The 23,404-nt window shown below is 37.2% G+C and overlaps 1 protein-coding gene across 1 annotated transcript in view; it reads right to left on the reverse strand.

Moving 5' to 3' along the window:
• Positions 1-23,404, reverse strand: part of PDZD8 (PDZ domain containing 8) — a 65,018-nt gene continuing 41,614 nt past the window's right edge. Inside the window, exons 4-5 of the mRNA XM_054204790.1 lie at positions 5,236-5,398; positions 1-4,673 (exon numbers count right to left, since the gene is read on the reverse strand). Of these exons, the coding sequence (XP_054060765.1) occupies positions 2,470-4,673; positions 5,236-5,398 (2,367 nt within the window). The 3' untranslated portion in view covers positions 1-2,469. The remainder of the gene's footprint in view (positions 4,674-5,235; positions 5,399-23,404) is intronic.

The raw sequence follows: 23,404 nt of genomic DNA on the forward strand, positions 1-23,404 counted from the left end.
TTGATAATTTAGCAAAACTATTTTATTAAAGCTTATTCTCATGATAAAATAATAGCCAACAAAATCATATTAGGCAGATCTTCTGCAAATGTGTGTAGCTGCCACCTGTTCGGATATCATTAAGTCAAGATATTCTTGTTTTCTGTGGTATTCTTTATTTTCAGCTATTTACAGTCAAGCATGAAGCAAAGATTACATCAGGAATGTAGTATTACAATTTTCCCGTCGAGATTCACCGTTTATTGTAATTAATGCCAGATAGGAATTTACGTTTTCTTTCTTATCACTAAAATACAACTATTTTGGCCTTTTCCCATTCAGTATATTTAAAAATATTGCACTACATTTAATTTATCTCTTACAATCATCATTAGCAATACTATACGAGGAAAACTATATCCAGCTTTTCTTACCCACTGTATTACACAAGTCAATTTAAAACCTTGAATGCATCTTTTTATTTTATTTTTTTTTTAAGTTGGTATTTGCATTGTTTTCACAGCTCCTTCATGTGTACCAGGGTTTAAATGAAGTACTTGGATATATTTGAAAACCTCTATAGTAGGCCATAAGAGCAAACACTGATGGAGATTGAACGCAGATCACCACCAATGGTAAGCCACTGAGAAAATGGAGTGGGGAAGTCTTAATATGCATCTCAAGCAAATACAGGTTAAATAACTTTCAGTCAATAAGGGAAGCTAATTTTGTGCGATTATTTGCTGAAGCTTAATTTCAGACGTGTGCCACATGCCTATTTTAGCATGGATAGTGTTTTCCATACATCAACTAAGTAAGTATCAACTGCCCAGAACTCACAGCAAAGTGCAAGTAGTTGCATGAGTGGAAGTAACCGTTTTGTTTAGAAGTACAAGTATGCTCCTCCATCTGCGAAAACCATTGCTTCTTCGTTTTGCCCATCACAAAATAAACCGAGAAGCAAACTTAATGGAGAGGTAACATTACAGACTGCCTGAAAATTTAAATGAGGTTTTGTTTTTTTTTTTCTTCTACCATCTTAGATTCAACTCCATTTCCACAAAGGCATTTTTTGTTTTCTACTACCAGTGATAATGACAGCAGTACCTAACACAGTACCTAAAGTAAAGATGATATTCTATACATTTCTATACACGGAAGATGAAACAAAGACATGTTTACAGGAAAGAACAACAACGGCCTTAGCCAGGTGATGCTAAAATCCACAGTTTACACATAGCACAAGACCGGATAGTTCTTTTCAAAAGCCGCTGGCTGAAATTCTTCCTCATCTCTACTGGACGCACGTATTGTGACTCAAATAAAACATGTTATATACAGTATACGACATTTTTCTGACAAAGGTGATCCTTCTGCTCAGACTGGCTCTTGTCCGAGAAGCTGAATGCAATTTACCACTATATGATTACTCAAAAGTGTTGAGAGAAGATATTTATCTATTTTTGTAAAGTATGTTGTACCTTAAGCTTTCTGAAATGATAAGATAAAGTCTGCAGCAAAATACATTTTAAAGTTACTTAAACCATCATTACATGCTTTTTCCATAGAATGCAATGAAACCTCCAACTCTTGTGAGGAACCATTTTTCTTTATCAGGTTATCAGATAATACAACACCACTTAAACATATAATTTTGTCTGGAAGTCAGCCGGCCTCTTATCCCAAAAATATTCCCAATTAGATTATTATGAAATACTGGTATGTACTTTGATATCTAGTATTATTCAATCAGGACACAATAGCCCAAATTTCTAAAGAAGATTTTTTTTTTAGCATAGCATTACTATATTTCATGTTAATTACTAACAACGAAAAGTTCTTGTCTGTAACAAAAAGATGGAAAACAAATGATACGCGATGTTAACTTTAGTAAGTATTAATAATGGACAAAATGAAAGACGTTTCGTTTGCTTCCATGATATGTTTGGCAAGAAATACACAACTACCTAGAAGACGTACAATAACCGTGATCGACGTTTTAAAGCCTGGTCCCTCAGTGACTTCTGTGTCAGTCATCAGCTCAGGCATGCAACAAGCTTGTAATTTTTTTTTCACCATACAATGGAAACGAAACATTTTGAAAATCCTGCCAGTTTCCTGTTGAAAACACCAGCTCAAAAACAAAAATAGTTGGGGGGGGGGGGGGGTGGGGGTAAGTAATGCATTAAGGACACCACACACATTAATGTGAAATGGTAAGGTTACATAATTAGAAAAAATAAAAATAAGTTATTAAAAATAAATTTCCAATATAAACCCCAAAATGTAGTTTTGACCAGCCAGTTTAACAACATGACGGTGCTGTAGCTGGAGAAGAACCATTATTAGCTGTACTCTTACACAGGCAAATAACTGTGGAGAAGCAGGACGTGTGCATTAAACCAGTGCCTCAATTTAATTTGTGTATGTTTGTAATTAAGTGCAAAGTATTCTTTTAGTCCATTCCTTCAAACGCTAACTATGTAAGTATCAGTCTTCTGACTCAGGTGGCTCGACTGGTTCTGCCGATATGATGTTGAATGTTGGCGCCTCCATCAGACTGACATCTTCGTTCTCCATTTCTTCTGCTATATTGGGTTCCTCTGACTCTTTAGTCACTCTTTTGGACTGTCGCTCTACTGACATGTTCTCCAAAGACTCTATATCCTCAATGCCTGCTCTGTAGTGAATCATCAGCAGTGTAAGGGCCTGCAGTCTTTCGCCTGACTTAGCCAGCGCAGCAGAAATCAAGGCTTTTTTCCTTGCATCGGTCGTCTCTTTTTCTTCTTTAACAAGTGAATTATTATTTTCCAGCTCCTGGTCTATTTCATTCTGCAGCTTATCCAACATAAATTCTAATTTCTGAAAACGCTCCTCTGTGGGTAAACTTCTGTAGAGATCGCGTCCAATTTCTTTAACGGCAATGAAGACACTGTCATCTAGACCACCCTCCTTTCGGACCAGCTTTATCCCACTACCAGCTGCACGTTTTGAAGGACTGCTTGGCCCACTGATTTCAGTATCGCTGCTTTCGTTATCAGAAGTGTTTGGTGTGTGCTTTGGCGAAGGTTCTACCACCTCTGTTCCTTGGTCAGAAAGGCGAGCTTTGGGGACTTGACGAAGGTTTAACAAACGGGTGCTTGTATTGATGATATGCCGGGTCAGACCTGTAGTTCTGTTAACAGATTTAGATTCTGAATCAACACGAGAGGGCGTAGCTTGGGGAGCTTCCTGTCCTTCTACTCTGCAACTTCCCACAGTTCGATCGAGTCGCTTTTCGGCTCCTACACAAAAGGGTGTCTCAGTTAGACATTTTTCTTGACATTTTTTATGGCAAACGTAAGCACAGAGCATGCACTGGGAAGCCGCTTTAGTCCATACTTTCTTTTTGCAGTAATCACACCAAGTTGGATTCTGAAACTGAGTATCTTGAAAGTTATGCTTGTTCTCTGTAAGAACTTGTCCCAAATAAGGATCCTCTTTCTGAACTGCACGAGCTTCTTCTTCCAAGGGACACTCCCTTTCTTTCTCCAGGATAAAGTTTGAATCATCAATTTCACCATCATTTAAATATTTGAAGTGTAAAGTTACATCGCCATAACAAAATTTTTCATTGAATCCCTTATGGGTTGTCAAATTACGCAATGCTGTTCTAGTGACTGCTGCTTTAGGTGTAGGAGCATCCAGTTTAAATGTTCTAATATATTGCATTGAGGATGTAGCTAAACAATCTAAAGCAATTTCTTCAAGTTTTATGCTTGCATATCCTAAGCAGATAAAACCACCTGCTTTGAAAGGGTCCCTGCACCACAGTGCAACATTAAGGTACTTATGGTATTCTTCTACTTCAAACAGACAGGAAGATGTTCTTGTCCTTGGCCATCGGCCTTGCCGGGTTTTATAAGGAATTTCTGGCGATTCCCACGTTTGATGATCATCTCCACTATCTTTGTAACTACGTGCATTTTCTGTAAGTCCATCTTTTAACGTTTCTTGTTTTGGTGCTGTTATTACTTTTGATACTGTTGGGTCTTCTATTTGATCACTATTCTTCTGTACATTCACCTTCTCTGTACATTTATCTTCATTATTTGTTGGTGGAGGTGGCCTCTCTGGTTTTTCAGAAGATACGCCTCCACTTTCTGGCAGATTTTGAGTTTCATTAGTAAGCAAAATGGGCTTACTTTGTGGCCTAGGCGGCACAGGGGGCTTAGTACTGGATCCTTGTGATTGTTTACCTGATGGCTGTGACGCATCTGAACTCTCGACAGGTTTGGATGTTGCCGCTTTAGCTCCATCTTTTTGTTGTTGTGTTTTTGATGTTGTCTGATAACTTCCTAAGTGTAGTTTTCGATTCAGAATTGGAGATATAGTTCCAAGTGGTTTAGCAGCAAGTATTACTACTGAACGTTTGGGACTCAGAGTTGCTGGCAGGTCTTCTTTTTGGTCAGGTGATTCACAAGCTAAGTCCTCAAATTCTGAATCAAAATCTCTGTTATCAACATCAGCTGATAAACTAGCTTGGTCATCTTCTGGCTGTGTCAAGAATGCAGAGTCTTCCAATTGCCCAAATCCATCCTGCAGTGCCGAACCATGCTGATTATACCCAACCGGCCTTTCATAAAAGACTAAAACTCTGTCGCCAGCCTGTCTGATAAGCTTCAACACTTGGACAGTTGATGTGATTTTAACACCTATTAAAAAAAAAGACAAAAATGTTAAATTTGAAAGTGGCCAAAAATAGCCGAAAAATACATTTAGAACTTTAATGGTGGTAATAGTAGTGTTGCTCACTAACAGAGGAAGTTAATTATGACAGGACAGCTGAACTGAAATGTTAACAGTTGGATCCTTTTTATTTTATTCATACAAATATATTACTTCAGGAGATGAAAAACAACACTAACATACAATCCAGTTTGCTGTTTGTTATTGCTATATTCTTAAAGAGCAAACTTGATTTTATGTGCTAACGTTTTTAACCTTTGCTATTAGCCTTATTGTAAGCTTGGACTTCTCAGATGCAGGCATTTAACAAAGGATTAAGGGAATGATAACTGTATGTGGCCATAAATACACAAACGTTCATTTTTATTATGAGCACCAGGCATAGCTGCTGTAATTGTCAAGAAAGGCAGCCTAGTTGAACTGTATGCAAAAATGTCCTTCCAGTTTGCAAGATGACACTTAATTTAAAAGCTGACATATGATGATCTTTAAGGTCCCTTCCAACTCTAACCCTTCTATATTACTCACTGCCAATTGCTAGAAGTCTGTCTCCCCTCTGTAGATCAGCAGCGGCAGCAGGTGAGTTTGGAGTCACGGTTTCAATAACAACATGTCCTGCATCTTCCTCCTTGGACTGCACAAGGCGGAGCGTGAGCCCAACACTTTGCAGGTTCCCTTTCACGAGTTCTGCCTAGAGAGAAAGAAGTTAAAAGAGTACGTTGATTAAACTGCAAGGATGCAAGGATTCACAGTTACTAATGACCTTGTATAAACTAAAATTATAACAAGTGATATTATGAAAAGAGTTACATTAGGACATCCGTTGACTTCACTAAGCAGCTTATCACATAACGGATTCACTATCTGCCAATCCAGCCTACTCTGGGAGAAAGATGGAACCAAAGGTCACCAGATCTGAAGAAGCAAATATGTCAAAACTAGAAAGCGGTGCAAGGAATTGTCAGCAAAATATACATATATGAATAAACGTGTGTACATCTGTTCAACAGTTTATAGACAAGTAACAACAGCACTGAGCTAACCTGCGCAAATACAAGTCAGCAGGAATGGCAATACGAGGCTCATCTTCACGAAGAGGCCCAGCCCTAACAAAGCTACAACAAAACACAACCTCATCATCCTTTTTATTGGGAAGAAGTTTTATCATAAGGAGCACTGTACCATCAGTCTCAGTATCACTTTGAATACACTGTATTTATGTTATAAAACCTGCTAGCGTAAGTAGCTCTTCACTCGTTTATACAAAAGGTGTTTGGAGTGAGAAAACCATTATGTATTTGCACATTGATAAAGTATATTTAGAACAAATCTAACTTAAGATTAGCCTAAAAGCCTTCGTCAAAAACCTCACACCCCTTTCCTCACATTTATCTTGCAACATAAATACAAGGTAAAATTTAACTCTATAATCTCAAATATTTTCTTCGTAAGAAAAGTTACAATCTCCGTGGCAGAGTTCCACCCCACACTCATACAGAGATTTCTTATAAATTTGTAAGTCTCTATTAAGGAATATACCTAGGTAGAGACCAACTGTTTACACATCTCGGTGTCTAAGATCTTTGGCAACGTTTTTCTTAAAGATTGTTAATGAATTTAAAAATATATTTTTTTTTTTCCCCCTAAAGCACATTCCTTCTGAACTGTTTCAAGTGACTGCCTACGGTCATTCATACAAAGTATATTCTGTCTGTTTGAAAGGGGAGCTCATAGTCCATGTTTCAGTTCCAAGGACAGAAATTTAATTTCCTTTTTTGATTCCCAAGAACAGAGAGACAGATACTGTTTGTAGAAAACCTCCGTAGGAAATCTTGTATTTGGCTTCAATTTACTGACTTTAGGTAGACAGTCTTCTCCCCCGTCCTGCATTTACTTTGTTGTTATTCAATTGTCTGTGTTTGAGCTGTCTGGACTTGAGCCTCCTCTTTTGAGGATGTGTTCGTTTGCTTAGTTCTGTACAACGGCTTTCCACAGATGAAGCGGATTACTTAACTTCAGTCCATGACTCTCCCCTTGGCTGCACGGCTCTCGCTCCTTTCCTATGATCTTAACAGCCCCACATCTTAGCTTTTTGTTAGTTGTTGTTCAGTTTTTTTTAACTAGAAATGCTACACTAATTAACAGTTTGCTTAAGAACAGGATTGAGTTTGAAGAAGTAGACTTGCATGAACCTTTTAAGCTTTGCCATTAACTCTCCGTATTTCCCACAGTGATTTAAAGATAATATTTTCCTCTTCAACTTTGTTAACATGTCTACTGTAAACACCCAGTAACATATGCAAGAATAACAAGATCCAATGTAAGCTTCATTGCAGTTCCAGGATTCAGGGTTCTTCTACAATGGAAACAAGTAAATAGTTGTGTACAGAAACAACTATGGTAGTGGTTTTGGGTTTGTTTTTCTAGTTTTGTTTTAATTAAGGTCACATTCCCATTAAGACCAAAGAAACTCTGCCACATAATTAAATAAAAAAAAATAATAAACTCTGAACTGTTACAAAGAAAAAGTATTAGAAATGCTTGTGGAAGAAAATAGAAACTTTTTTAAAGGAAAAGACTTAGTCTTTAAGTTAAGAATTAGTGGCTTTAAGTTAGCAATTCACAAGTGTTTCGTGTGCTGTGTGGAAACAACATGAACAATTACTACAATTTCAAAACAATACTAGTTGTATATTTTAACTGTCAAAACCACAAGTGACATGAATTTGCTATGGCAGCATACAAACCTGCAACAGAAACCCCTCCAAAAATTGCTCCCCTATGCTATATGGCTCTGCCTATTACTATCAAGCAACAAGGAGGGCGTTATTTCTGGGATTTGCCACAGAGTTTAAGTATTCACATCTCAATTTTCCTATAATGGTTCCTTTGAAAGTCTTGCTCTAAGTGATTACGGTTGGAAAAAGATTTCCAAATCCTTGTTTGACTAGATAACGAACCTAGCATAATGAAGATCAGAAAGTGAACTCCCACTTAAGGAACACAATATTACAAATAACTGAAAATCAAACTATAACCATTTTTTTCCCCGCTTAATTTTTGCTAGTCCGCTGAAGTAGAAAGCCCGAGTTTCAGGAAAGAAATGGATCCTTAGAGTGGTGGAGAGAAAAAAAAACACCATCACAAACCAGGATGATTTTCCACTTAACACTAAGTTATTCTGGTCATTAAAGTACAGCCCTTCAGGGATACATCTATTTTGATGATACACAGTTTCTTCTCAGATCTTATACAAGTTCTGGATCTTAAGGCCCAGAACTGAAGTTAATTAATATGACAAGTCATTTTAAAGCCATGACTCATACAAGACTGAGAGTCTTAGTTTTGCATCAGCAGAAGTGTTGCTGTAAGTCTGCAATATGAGGTTAACTCTTGTGCAATCGGTCTTTAAATAGATAAAAAAAAAATCCAACTACTGAAAGAAGCTGGCCATTGTAAAACTTTCACAGGAGTTACCTCATGCAAACCTACTTTTCTTTACAGTCGGGTATTTTTTTATCCATTCAAAGAGTGGCACAAAGAAGCAATAACATTTCTAAAGACCTGTTCTTCAGAGAGCAAGGAGCCTTATTTGAGAGTGTCAGAAGGAAAACAGGAGCTGGTTCTGTAACATCCAGCATTTTGAAGAAAGGCAGCAATGACCTCTCACCACTGTTCACGCTTGTGATCATGGCAAAGTGCATGATGAGCAAGATAGGGGAAAAGGGCATAATGAGAAAGTAAAAAGGAAAAAAAAAGTTACCAAAAGATCTTTCTTAGAGTTTGTCAGTACAGACGCTCGTCCTCTTGAGTTTCCTTTGAATCCAAGGACTTCTTTAAGCAGATCTCAATAGTGGATGATTTAACAGGGAAAATATTCCCTACTGTAAAGGACTAGAAACCTCTGAGGTGATTCCCAGCACTTCACCCTTCCCTCCTCCCCCAGGGCGAGACCACATAAAAGAAACGAGGGACAGCTGGGACCGAAGACACTTAGGTATCTCTGAACATTTGGCTCCCATGCAGGGACACCGACCGCAGATATACTGCACGTATGACTCACTGATGGCGAGGAGACTTCCAATATTCTAGCAGTATCTGATGGAAAGCTGTTTTTGGAAGGAGAGCGCCTTTGAACATAACAAGCAAAGTTCATCTCAACTTTTTATTAACTTTGGCACAGTCACAAACTTTCTCACGAAATAAACTGGTTTTATTTATCAACCCAAACCAGATGAATAGTTTCCTTGATTTTTCTTTTTGGCAACTCCAAGTTCCACCAAGTAATACCCCAATATCTCAGGCTAGCTGCAGTGCTGGTGAATGCTGTTTCAAGCTCTCAAACACCGCCCCCCCCCCCCCCCCCCCCAAGTACACTCACAAAACCAAGCATCTTCGTACACCCAGCACAGCTACTTTATGCCTTTCTGCCTCTCTCTCTCAAATTAAAACTTGATAATAAATGTGAAAAGTCAAAGATCTACGGGAACATGAAAAGTCAGCCGCACGACACAGAGGTTAGAAGAAAACTGCTGATAATGAAAGGACTTTTATTATCAAGGAACCTTGCTGCAAGGGAGAAAAATTAACAGCTGTGAATAGGAGAAAGGGAAATTTTAGCACACCAGCTATACCATATTAAAGCAAGTTTATTTTAATTTGATCTAATTAATAGCTCTGTTCTACTAGTTCCTGCAAACCTTAGTAGTTACTTAAATAAGGAACAAGACAAAGCAGATAATGCTACATGCTTGTCAGTGAAAGGCATACATTCAGAGTAATTTATGTTGAAAGAGAGCTAAACTATGTCACAGAACTTAGAAAATGTACTTTTTTAAAAAAAAATGTAAGCGACCCCCCCGACTATTTATGAAATACATGTTGAGATTAAGATGCAACAGAACAGGAATGACCATCTTGGGGAAAAAAAATGAAAAGAAGTAATTTCCTTAGTGATTTATTATTCAAGGAAAAAAAAACAAGGAGAGGACACAAGATGTTCATTCAGTTTAAAATTAATAAAACATTTTGATGTGAGGCCTGACTTTTACAGAGCAAAGTCTATAAGCATTGATTTCACAATACAGGCTTTAGTTCATTTATACACATCGGTGTGTGAGCCACTGCAGCGCGTAACCCCACCAATACTTTCAGTTCGATATTGGAAATACACTCTGGAAATACAATGCGGCAGAAAATTATGTTGTGTCGCAGCCTTTCCTTACCTCAGCCTTGTCATTCTGAAAGCCTAGGAAATGTTGGACATCAATGAAAATCAGTTTTTCCAATGTTTTTGACATACTGATATTGAACTCCATAGCTACACAGTGATCATTCGGAAGTTTATAGCTTGCTAATACCATTTAAATGGCCAAATATTTTGGTAAGTATCAATACAGGATGCAGTTTTAATCTTCACACGCTTCATTGAATTATCAGTCTGAAAGAATTTGCCAATGCAAAGGTATGATAAACAAACATCCCTCTTATAGGCAACAGACAAATTGTGATGCCAAAACTACCTGCAAAGTTAGGTTTATTTTTTTAATAGACATGAGAATGTCATCGGTAATACTACAGTCTCATAATTACAATGAAGTTACCATTAGATATAGCACTTCCATTCAGACTTTCTAAGACATAATAAACAACGTCCATCGATAAATATGCAGATTACAACATCTGGAAAAGGATGTACTTACTAGTAGTGCAAAATCATTCAGCTAAACTTCAAAAACTATTAGATGCATACAAAAATAAAAAGTCACAAAATTAAGCCAGAGCATGATAATTAGAGCATAAGACTTGTGCTTTTAAACCAAATTACTCCTTTTCAGCAATTAAAAAGTAAATTGTTTTTTTGAAAGCTTAATTTTACTCTGTAATGAATATTCCATATTTGCTTAACTATTTGTAAGCATTAACTTAATAAAGCTTTATTAGAATTTAGTAAGCTTGTCACATTCTTTTGAATAAATGCTAAGAAAAGCTTCATCAACCAAGCACATATAAGAAATCTTATTTCATTAACTTTACATCAACTAAAGAATAATATTTTTACAAATACTTCTTATTCCCTATCAGTGGTACGTAACATGCGGTATGTATCACAAACTGACACCATGCCAGTGCTGTACTGTAGCTAAAAACCTTATTTTTTCCCAGCCCATCAGAGTTATTACAGTGGATCTTAGATATTCTTGTAAGGTATGGCCTAATGTGCTTTGGGGAAAAAGAAGAGATAACGTCTATGAAAGTGCCTGCAAAGCATTACATTCTCCTAGACAACCCTGCACGCTAAGAGGAAAGGAAGGAATATTTCATGTCAAAAGAAACCCCCACACATTAAAGTACGAAACTAGGAAGCAGTTCCTTCTATTCTGAAGACTCAGATATTTGTATTATTAAAAAAAGGGGGTTGGCATATATCTTTAAAGTACGGACTTTAACATTATTACTTTTTTCAACCCTATTATTGAATGCAGTCATATATGACCCGCACAGTGAAGCGACTGCTAGATTATTTATACATGCTAGAGGAGACAGTGAAAGGAAACAGGTATCCCCAATCTCACGATACTCTCCTTAGTAACACTAGACTCAAAGGAAAAAAAAAAAAAAAAAAAAGAGGAGTTTTTTTATTTTAATGTTCTGAGAGGATTTCCATCTACGCTTTAAAGGAGTAAGTGCTTTTCCCCTCTTTGTGAGACGGCCCTGAAGCCCAAACCCATGGGGCCAGAGTAGCACATGCCTTTTCCATCCTGTTCCCCAGCCCTCCTGTCCATGCGGCAGGATAACCCCAATTTTGCACAGATAAGCATCTGAAGTAGACCTTGATCAAGGAGCCCATGATGACAGAAACCCTTTAATTTCCCAGGCATAGAGAAAACTCCCAACAACAGAAAGAGAAGAAAGTTTTCTGAACATCTGAGAGTTAGCCGTGTTCTTGGGATGCTTAAGTAGTTCAGTAGTCAATAAAATACGTACTGATTACCAATTATAAACTGTGTTCACTATTATGTATTACATGTATATGTAAGTGTATTGATACGTATGTACACCCACTCAGGCACACAGAAAGCCATTAAAAATATGGTTCATAAACTTGTTAATGAGGCCGGGATTCCTAAGAAACTCCCTGGTTAGAATGCATTCAGATATACTGCAAAACCAGATCCAGACCCAAAAAGAATAAACCCAGGAACTGGCTACCTAAAACTGTACATGTATTACACGTACAATCTTTCATCTTTCTATTTCTTTTAGCAGGCTCAGATGTTTAAAAACATACCAACAGAAATAATTAGAAGATTTTTAAAAGAATCAAAATAAAAAGTTACATTAGTATTTATAGAATAACTAGACTGTAAAGTGCGACAAACAATGAAAAGAAAGGGAAATCTCTATAATAAAATTAATTCTACGCAGAAAATTGAGTCCTTAATATGTATTTACTTCTGCCCTAGAAATAGACATGAATTACAAATTAGAAAAAGGTTGAAAGTAATTTAGTACAAAAGACTACGTACTGGCTACTTAAAACAGCAGTCTACTTCAGAGCTAGAAGCCACACTGTATTCTAAGAAACCAACACATACTAGGAAATACAAAGTCGGAAGTTAGTTTACTGATTTGTGGATTTTTTCAAATAGTCCACAAAATGTGTTTCCTAGGATTGTTTGAATAAAAATATAAAAAAAACAATAAGTTGTTCCTGTTCCAAAACCCGTACCAAGTCTTCTGCGACAGTAATTAAAATACTATTTCTAGCTATGCGATGTTTCCTCCACACCAAGGCAGCACACACCTTTAATGCCAGATGTGGTTGAAATTTTTTCCATGTATTTCACCCTATTCCCAGGTTTACATTGATTCAGTTAAATTTCAAACATGGTGATTTGATTTTCCCCAATTTCTTTTTATATCTTGCCAAAACATATTAGACAAGTATGTTGAATTAATGTGCACTAGATCTATTAGAACGGTGGGTAGTGTGAGGGGTTTTGTTGCTTTTTCAAAATAGCCTAACTTAAAAATATGTCTAAACATTTAAAAAAAAATATGTATCTGAATAAAGCTTTCGGTAAGAAATTTAAAGGGGAATATATCTGTTCCTTATGACAAAAATTCCTTTGTCAAACAGCAATCACGAAGGGCCAGATTATTGTTCTTGCACAATTCATTTTACAGTACAGAACTGAGCAACTGCCAAAGACAATTCTTCTGTTCGTTTTGCTTAGAAGTTTGCTAAAGCCATTAAAAACTTAACATGCAAACACAAAATAAGTTTGGAAAAGCTAATAACAGCAGAATGAGCTTTCACCATAAGTGGATACCACCAATAAAACTTCATGGCAAAGAGAACTGAGTTACAGGGAATATAAAAATACGAAAGTTTTATCAGAAATCTGCCTCCACAGGGATATCACTGGATTTCTTTAGGGACATAACTACATTTTCTTAATCCATCCTATACCACTTAGTTTGATAGTTAAACCATCCCTTGCCTCTACCCAGTGTTCATTGCAGTGTTTGCAGTGGGTTTCTGGACCAGGCTTATCCTTCAGATTTTAGACTATTTTAATTACTTGCTTTTTGCTTTACCTGGTGTTCTGCTTTCCTCCGCTGCAGCTCTTCCTCTGCTCCGAAAACCCATGACTCTAAAGAGGTTTTTCTGTACCCACATAGCTGTCCTTGGCAGACATCCACTTGCCTAATCTGTCATCCATTTAAAAAGTCAACCTTTTACACTCATCACCTTTCACACCAAAACACTCGGAACAATACAGTCTGTCTTAAAAACAGTCATCGCCAGTAAAACAAAGGAATCGGCCCACACTCAGAATCATCTTGAAAATGAATGTTCACACCATTTTTCTGGTACAAATATTTGCAATATCAGAAAGTATGTTCTTTGACTTATTTAGTTTTATTCAATACTGCCAGTTTTTGCAATTACTGCATTTATTTTTATATATATTTGCCTTCTGTATCATATCAGCTGAAAATGCTTGCTGACTGGAGTACACTTAACCAACTGAAACACCAATTACTAACTGGCAAGTCGGGTAGCGATGACACTAGCAATGATTCCTACTGTACACAGCTTTATGGGACTGGCTATACCTTTGTGCCTTTCTGGGTGTCATGGAAGAGATACTAAAATCATCAGCTTGTGGACTCTTCTTGTTGCCTTGAAAGAAATTTTATAATATTGCCCACTCCTAACGCAATGGTTCATTCATCATCACAAGTAACACAGGCGTTCATCCATCATCACAAGTAACTCAGCAAGTTTAGTGTGAGTGCCACGGACTTCTCAAAGGGAGCTCCGACCACTGATCAAAGCTGAGGAATTACACAGACATTTCAAGAGGTACAGGTTAAGGTCAAACACTAGCAAATAAAGCATTCAGAGAGAAGTTAAGAAAGAAACACTGGAGTCCTAATAGCACTGGACCTTTTAAAGGCCTTTAAGTTGTGAAAAATCTCAGCTCCAGAAAAAGATTATTTTTTTAAATTGTGGTTATTATTCTCCCACTCAGCAGACGACGCATATGACCTACGCACTGCTTTCCCATTTCTTCTCCCCTTCGCTAAGAGCAATAAAAAGCAAAACCAACCAAAATCCCCCTCAAACACACACATGAAACACCTTTGCCTTCAAAAGACTTGTGACATTTACTGGCATCTGGAAACGGCCAGTAAGTAATCAGTTCTTAGGCTCTCCTGTGGCTAACACAGAACTGTACACCCTGACTTTAAAGGCGTTAGTCTGTATTCTGCTGTCAAAGCAGTCGGCTCAAGACGAATTAGCCCACTCTGGGTTTGGTGTTGAGACAGCACTAAAGTTTAGTCCAGATAAGCTGGTACTGCTGACTTATGTCAGGTATATCAATATTCTAGTGCTGCACTGCAGTGCGGACCTACCTTCAGTTGCTTCGAGAGTGTCGGTTTTTTACTATTCTCCACTGTTTTTAATCTCTTCTTGACCATTTCAAGAATCTTTAAGCATAACATAGGATTTTATCCAAGCTATACTGAAAGCAGGTTTTAAGGGACAGAATTTCCCATGAATGGATGTCACATTTCACCCAACACAATTAATAAAATAAAAAAAGTGTTAATAAAGAAAAAAGAAAAATCGTGGTGCACACTTTCTATTTAAACAATCAAATGGCATTATTAATGAAAAAGTCTGTACAGCAAATGTGTCACAGAACACTCAGGTTTACAAGCAATGGAGTCACGATCTCTGCTTTCTTAGCAAGGTTTGGAATAGACACTGGCTTTGCTTTTTGTGGCACATTAGCAACAACAGATTTTTAATGACAGTAAAACAGTGGAAAAAAAAAAGAGAAAGTGGGACGTTGGACCTTTTGCTGTGAATTTTTCCAGCTATGTGAATTAGGTCTGAGCATGGGAAGACACAACTATCACAGATGAAGGCTGCAGTTTTCATGGTTTGGTTTTTGTTGGTTTTGAGGTGGGTTTTTTTCATTTGCTTAGTTTTACTTTTAGGAAGATGCTAATTTATGGATAAATTTCTTGAGACTTTTTTACTAGTCGTCTTATACAGCAAGCTAGTGGGCCTCATTGATTTCTGTTATACACGATACCTTATTAAAAAATGCAAGTTACAAAATATAACAGTAATTTCATTCTGCAGTAAGTTACATATTGGACCAAGTTCATATTTAACATAATAATTCATTAAAGCCACAATACTGCAAACATTCCACACATGTCTAACTTCATCATCATGTGAAATCAATGTGACAATTCATGGTAGCAGAGTTAAGCATCTGCATGTCTGTCCCATGAGCACTAAAAACATTTGACATCAGCAAGATGCAGAATAGGCTAGTTACTGAACAAAATAAGGAGCTACATCTTATTTTCCTCGGTATTTCTGACACATCGCAAGTATTCTTTTACTAGGCTACTACTGAAAAGTGTACTCTCCAATTGCACGGTGACACAAGTTACGTGACATGCAAAAAAATAAACCATTTAGCAATTATCATGAATTGCCGCGACTTTCTTACTAAAGAGCAATTACATGAGCAGAATGGAAGAGTTCAAAACAAAACAAGGCAGCGGAAAACCTGCATTTAACTTCAAAGTGTCAGAAGCAGGTAAAATGCAGACCTTCAGCTTTACATGGAGCTTTTCTTTGGAGAGCAATTTAGCACAAACACCAATGTAGCTCTTCTTTAAGTGCTCTTACTCACCGACATCCTTTTAGTCTTTATTAAAGCCAACTGTGATGATTTCCTTTGGCCCCGAAAAAATGGAAAAGATTGATTCCACACCCCCCAACCACCCCCCCTCCCCTCCAAAATCTTACATCACCATTTATGTCTTTAAGAGAAAAAAAGGCTTCCTCCAATATTGCTTAAGCGTGACTCAGGCATCATAAATATTTTGTAAAAAACTCAGGTGGTCTAATAGTAAATACTGAAATAAGGTTACTGAAACTGGATATTAAAAAGAACAGAGAAAGTTCATTAATACTACCATGTGTGACATCAAACCAATCAAAAGTTTTCCTAGTTAATGGTTTTCTTTGTGGAAATTTGTTATGAATTGCTGCAATGCAAATTACAGGTAAAGCAGATGAATGAGTACATAAATACACGAGTTCATGCACTGTGAATATGTGCACATGACAGAGATCAGCCTAGGGGTTTATTCATCTCTGAGATGGAAGCAAAGAAAAAAAGAAATACATTCAAGTGTATAGATGAAAAGCAAAGCCTCTAAACCAGCTAGTAATTACTTATATTTATCTTGGAAGTACCTGAATTAGTAGTGATAGAACAGTTACTATTATCTTTGAGTAATAAATTCAAAATATTAAAGACTATCAGGTAGAAGTTCTTTATAACGGAAGTAATATTCACGGTTATGAGTTTTCTTCTCCACACAGGAGAAACTGCTTGACAGTTCTGACCATCACGCCCAGCAGCATTACCCACCTGATTACTGACATGGATATTGCCATCAAAACTAGAAATGTGAAAAGTTATTATCCACTGCAATTACAGTAACATGCATCACAGATGCCAGTTTCCATGGAAATAAAATATACAATACTACTTTCTAATGCATACAAATCATCACTCTTAGATCTCACTGATGGGTTTAGAAGTCACATTTTAAAGGGCCTAAAAGTTACATTTCTGAAGGAAAAATGTTAATGGAAAGAGTGAGTGCATTATTTCTAGGTTGCTTTTAATCTAGAGCAGAAGTGTTTTCTCTAAAGCAACAGCAACGCTAATTGTGGAGTTCTATCTGGAGTAGAGCGCATCTTCTGAAATGAGCAGGAGCTACATAAATAGGCCTTGCCTGGGAATCTCCAGTGAAACGCCAGGGTTTGAGAGCTCCTCAATTAAGTTCTGGAGCAGCTCTTCCTTGCTGCTCTGAGGAAGAGCCCGAGCACTGGCCTCCTCCAGCTCACCCCGAGCCTCACAGTCTGGCTGAGCCCCTGCACTACCCTCAACAATAACAGCACTGTCAGATTAAGCTTTGTACCAAAGTTGAGGAAATCAAGCCATTTGACTTAAAGATGCAACATATTTAAACAGTTGCTTACACAAGAAGAGTGCAAAAAATGTAAGAGACTATCTGAAACTGTAATGGTTTGTTTGAATAATACAAATTACACTCTTATCAATAACATTGTCTGAGCAACAGGGACCTCACATGTACATAGGACCAATGCAATTATACAATTGGAAATATAATGAGGACTTAAGTGAACACAGTTTGTTATTTCTGTACTGCATAAACATACTATCTTCTTGACAACTGTTAACATTTCTCATCAATATTAATGGCTCGATGGCCATTAAAGAAAAGCAAAAGCCTGAATAATATCCTGCACAACCCAATCATTTTTCAGACTCCTACATTCCCACAGAACTAACTAAACCCGAAGGAACTAAAGTAGATGTAGTAAAATGATTCGTCATCGTAACAGCTCTTCCAAGATTAAATAGAAGATCCGTCTGTATCAAAATTAAGTTCCTGTTGCACACAACCCCCCAACCCCGCCCTTCGCCTGGTAAAACCAGAAGATCAGTTTTCTTCTGAAATTCTACATTGCCAAGACCAGAAAAGACAGGGATTTGTATGTAGCTTATTCCGAATAATTACCGTCAGAAGGCCAAGGTTTTGTGTACAATAATCTTTCTCTACATAGAGAGGCAGCCAAACCAAACTTTGTTTTCAATTAAGTTCTGGACAAAACACCACAGTATAAACACACAACTATATAACCAGTAAAGATTTCCAGGACCATACATCTATTTCTGGTTATTTTGTTGAACACATCAGATCAAATCAATTTGTTTATGGTTATAGGGCACAAGTCGCTGCCAGGCAGTGAAACAGCAGCTCAATGTCACATCTAATTAGTAGCACCAAGACAACAGCACACCTAGAAGCCAGATTTTCATACTGTTACTGGTCATCACTTATAAAAATTGCCACAACTATTAAACTGCAAAAGATCTTTACACCAACGAAGTCAAATACTGGCAATTCACTTCGTAAAAGGAATCAATACCTAAATATATTTGCTTTCCACTTGAAAAACATTCTAGATTCCCCTCCCTGCCCCCCCCCACACATAAAGGTGCCAATGTATCCAAAGAATGATTTAGAAACTGAACATTAGCTGTAAATTGGAATCAACACACTATCCAACTTTGCAGCCTGACTTATACAAACATCTCTGAATCTTTCATATAATCATAGAATTGGATTGGAAGGGACCTTCATGTTGCAGCTGCTTCTCCATATAATCAATGTGATCATATAATTGGCTAACAAAAACACAGGATTTTTTCCCCCCCCTATAATTGGATATCTGAGTGACAAAAACACAGAATTGGTATAACTACTTCAATAAAGAGTTGAATATTCTCCATTTGTAGGCTATGAAAAAGCTTTATTACAATGGATGTCCAAAAAAACCAAACCAAACAAAAACCACTTAGCTACACCACTAAGATTCCTGTTAAACATTTGAGATTGGTTTCTGGAGAACTTGTAGGTTCTGCTACCCGCAGAAATAATGGGGGGAGGTAAATTATGGGAGAGATTTCTGCCAGAATCATCACTAAGCCTTGTGGTAATGCACAATCCCAACCTGGGGTCTCCAGACCCCAAGCCACTAACACTGAAGCATACAAAAGTGCTAAAAAAACCAAACCCCAACACTCCTCCAGAAAGAGCTTATTAGGATTATAAAAAAAGAAAAAGATACAAGATGAGCAGGACAGTACCCATAATAGAAGTAAAAATTCATTCATATAGATTTTTTTTTTTTTAAGTATCTTCTGGCTCACGGACTTAATACATACCAATTCCTCATCCACAAGGTAAGTGAAAGAATGCATAGGAAATTATGTCAAGCTTAAAAACTTCTTTTCCTTCAGCACTCACTGTAACTTCATATACTCTGGTTCTGTGCACTATTATTTTTAAATTAGCAACAGATCTTACTGATAGCTGGTGAAATAGACATTAAAAATACCCAATAGATTTCATAATGCAACACATTTCCATTTCCCCTTCCGTCTGCCACCAGAATCAGGGCTTGCTTGGGACTGTGACTATTACCTCACCCAAAGAATTTACAACTCACTCGCTTAATTTAAAAATGAATAAAGAATTAGTCAAGACCATAGAATGCCTGCAAAGTAGATACATTTTTTTAAAAATAATTCATACTGAACAAGGGAGGGGGGGAGAAGACTGCCAAATACCCATGCATGACAGAAGCTGTCCTTGAGTAGATCTTACTTATTTACTTAAGTCTTAAATATTTGTAAGGTGGTAAGTATCTTTCTGCATATTACAGAGATGGAACCTGCATCAGTTCTGAAAGCGTGAGTTCTTTGTTTCTTTGATTTTTTGACTTAAGTATGAATAATTCAGTTTACCTAATAATTTGAATGAGCTTTATCAAACAAAAAAAAATTTAAAATTGCATCCAAGAAGTTGATGAAAACATTCTGTGTTGTATCATTTGAATACCTGATCTCAGGCCATGGTACTATACTTTATTGACCGTCACTGTAAGGCTGTTGGTGGAGCAGCCCAAAAAAAGTCACTGTTCATAAATGGCACATTCAATACTCAGTATTTAAGGTCTGAGGTTTCTCTTTTAAATTGATACTCTCTAAAATATTTGATTTGAAAACCTACATATTTAAGAGATTAGAGCTCTGTAGAAAAAACAAGTGTGCAATGTGATGAACCATGAAATACCTTACAGTAAAAAAAGTAAGAGAGATGAAATACCTTATAGCAAAGCTTCAGGATATAAATTTATAAATTTAATCATTAACTTGCTCCCAATTTGCTATACAGTCGCTTAACTCCCACCATAGTTCATTAGAACAAGAAATGTGTTAACTCAAAAAAGTTATTTTATTTTATAACCTCTGCAACACACTAAAAAGCCTAAGAAAATTCAGAGTTTAAGGGGGGGAAAAAGGACAAGAACACTGCGTATGTAGAGATGGGGAGGGGAAGGAGGATCTAGATAGAAAAAAATTAGATCTGGATTGGAGAACTGCAGTCTGCAACTCCATGGGTGTCGTACCATGCCAAAACACTCCTAGTTTTCCCATTCCCATGACCTCTGATTATTAAAACTTTAATAATTTACATCAACTACCAAGAAACACACGGCTTCAACTCAGATTTTCAACTGCCTATTTATGTACAATATTACACGTAGGTACTGACCACCATGCACATACGACAATATATTCTACCAGGAAATAGTATGAAGAATTGTCTTTTTTGCGAGACAAAAAGACATTTGGGGAGCTAAAATAGCAAAGCTGTCACCACAGTGCTTTATTTTGTACTTAGGAGTCTGTTAGCTGCAATACCAGAAGAAAATCATAATGAATAAACATGTGTGTTCATCATGCACAGCTTGCCCTTCTTGACGAACTCTCAAGGTTCACAAAAATAGCCTTTGACTTACGTACTTTAATACCATTTGAAGAGGAGCACTGCAAGATAATTAAAACCAAAGTAATTCTACACTGCTAAGTGTTACGGTTTAGGCTGGGATGGCCACTAAAACAAATGACAAATACCAAAAATGAACTGTAATTTAGATGTTTTCAGCAGAAGCCTCATTGATTTATTTTTTTTTGCCATTTTCATACAAGCACACATGTCTGAGTTGAACTGGAGACAGTATTTTGCATACAAAGCAGGCCAAGCTTAAATACAACATGCAGGGATCACGACTTGTGTATGATGATGAAGTCAAGTAATATGTCACTTACAATTATTGAAAGAGCTACGGTTTTATTACATAGGGAGTAGATGTGGTGTTTGCTTCCATGGAGAATATATGGTTTTTTTGTGATGGCTGACAGTGCTGCTGTTCACAGGGATAACACAGCCCTGATGGGAAACAAGATCCACCCCTGCCCAGAGGGGAGTGGAGAGGGACAGTGGTGGTCCCACAGCAGCACCCGTGGCACTCTGGTGGCAGCAGGACCCTCTCATCAGCCAGGCTGCCCTGTTGGGGTGGATGACCCCGCTGTGGCATGGAGCCCAAGAGCCAATTCACCCAAACAAAGAACCAGAGATGTTTACTGGGGCTTGCTGCAGCTGTACATTGTTGAGGGAACACCACCAGCAAAGCTCTAATGAGGATGCCGGGCCAACAGAGGGTCTAGAGCCAAACGGCACTGCCTCCTGGTTTCAGTCTCTGCCTGGCTAAATACTTACTTTTTTTCCAAAGAGCAGTTCAGAAACACAGATTTTACAAATCACTGTGCTTTCTTAAAAAAAAAAAAGTATTATACAGGTATACAGATACTCATAGGGATATAAAGAGACACATCTAAATACATATGAAAATGAGACTCTTTCAATGAGTAATGAGACAATTCGAAATCGATATCAAACTTCTGCCTCCAGACTTAAGTGATGCTCACTGAGTTGACAGAACTACCTTAATACAGTATGACCAAATATGATTTTCTGAAATGGTTAAATACCCCAAAAAATTGCAATACTGACAATAACCAATTAAAAATTAATCCTTACATTAGCTATGACCCCTAGTAACAGTCACATTACACCAAGCATTCAAGATAAATGGCAGCAATACTTGGAGAAGGGAACTAAAGGATGTTAGGGGAAGGGGAGAAGCGATAGACAGTTACTAAAAAAAGCGCACATATGCACATGCAGGGCAATCATTCAAATTTTGCATGTGGGCCATACTCTCTCTCTTGTAGAGGGCATTGCTTTAAAGTGTTCCTGGTCAACTGACAGTCACTAGTTGCCTGCTCATTCAGCATTCTCAACTGCTATGCTTTCTTTAATAAATACGCAGAAATGTATGATACCTATAGAGAGACAGAAGGATGACTGTCATACACTTCAAGTTCACGATCTACTTGCAAAACCTTCTGTGTCTTAAGTAATAGTTGGGGTAGCCATTGCTCCCCTATGTTTTGGATTTATGCTGCTGCCTCAACAGAAATCCCACCTTTAAAAAACCCCAATCCATTTATTCTATTAACAATGTAATTTATACTCCCATACTTCTCATTTAGCAATACATAATGCTTGAAGCTTACCTAGGAACCTGTGGGACTGCTAGACACCAGCCACCACAAAGCACATAGCAAGAAAAAAGAACCCTATCTTGAAGAATTCCTTTCAGAAGTTGGTAAAGGTATTCCCCAATAAAAATTAAAAGTAAAAAAAATAAGTAGGAGTGCCAAGTTTCAATGTCAAAGACTTATTTTCTGATTTGATATAGACAGAAGGAGGAATTAGCTTGTACCTCTCCTGTGCTACAAGTGCTTTGCTGAAAAGGAGGCCCAGGGCACAAGGAGCCAAGACCTATGTAGCATCTTTCCCTGAACTGTTCCTCCTGCAGCCACAGCAACATTCCTTGCTCCTCTTCTACTGTAGCTTTCAAATATTTACTTCAGCATCTGAAGTGGGTTGGGGGTTTGGCAATAGCAAAAAAAGATCTCTTTGCTACACTAAATTATTTTTTGAACGTGCAGAGAAGAGCTTATTCTGCCCAGGACACATTTCCAATGCTTTTAAAGGTTTCTACTTCCAGCTGTCAAAACAAGTCCAGAAATGAAACTAATCTCTCTAAGAGTAAATTGTGTGTTCTTAGCTAGAATCAGATTCTTTGCTTTCTGGTAGATCTCGTTTACTTTCATTCCAATTATTAGATATGAGAGAATATTGCTTTAATGACCTTTCATAAAATTACTTCCTCCTAGCAGCTATTTTTAAAGCTGAGGAATTAATTACAGTTCTTGGTTACCTTATGTAACCAAGACTGTGGTTCCTAATGCACTTCTACACATCAGTTGGCAACAATCTGAATGCCTTTGCTCACAAAGGCGGCCAAAAGATTTTTCCTAGTTATTACAAACATATTTTTAGACTATATGTGATTTCAGATTCTCTTCCAATAACTAAAGCTTCAAGAACTGCAGTGGAAATAGAAACATTTATCAAACCTGGCAAAAAAACCCAACTTTGTTTAAGAAAAAAAAAAAGAATTCTTTGCTCAAATATTGTTTGCAAGGAAGAAAAATCTATCATAGACGTTTTGGCTAAACAGCCATTCTAACCAGACAGCAGAATTTTAATAAATGAAATAAAAATATTACAT

This window comes from Rissa tridactyla, chromosome 6 (genome assembly GCF_028500815.1).
Source record: "Rissa tridactyla isolate bRisTri1 chromosome 6, bRisTri1.patW.cur.20221130, whole genome shotgun sequence".
Lineage (NCBI taxonomy): Eukaryota > Metazoa > Chordata > Aves > Charadriiformes > Laridae > Rissa > Rissa tridactyla.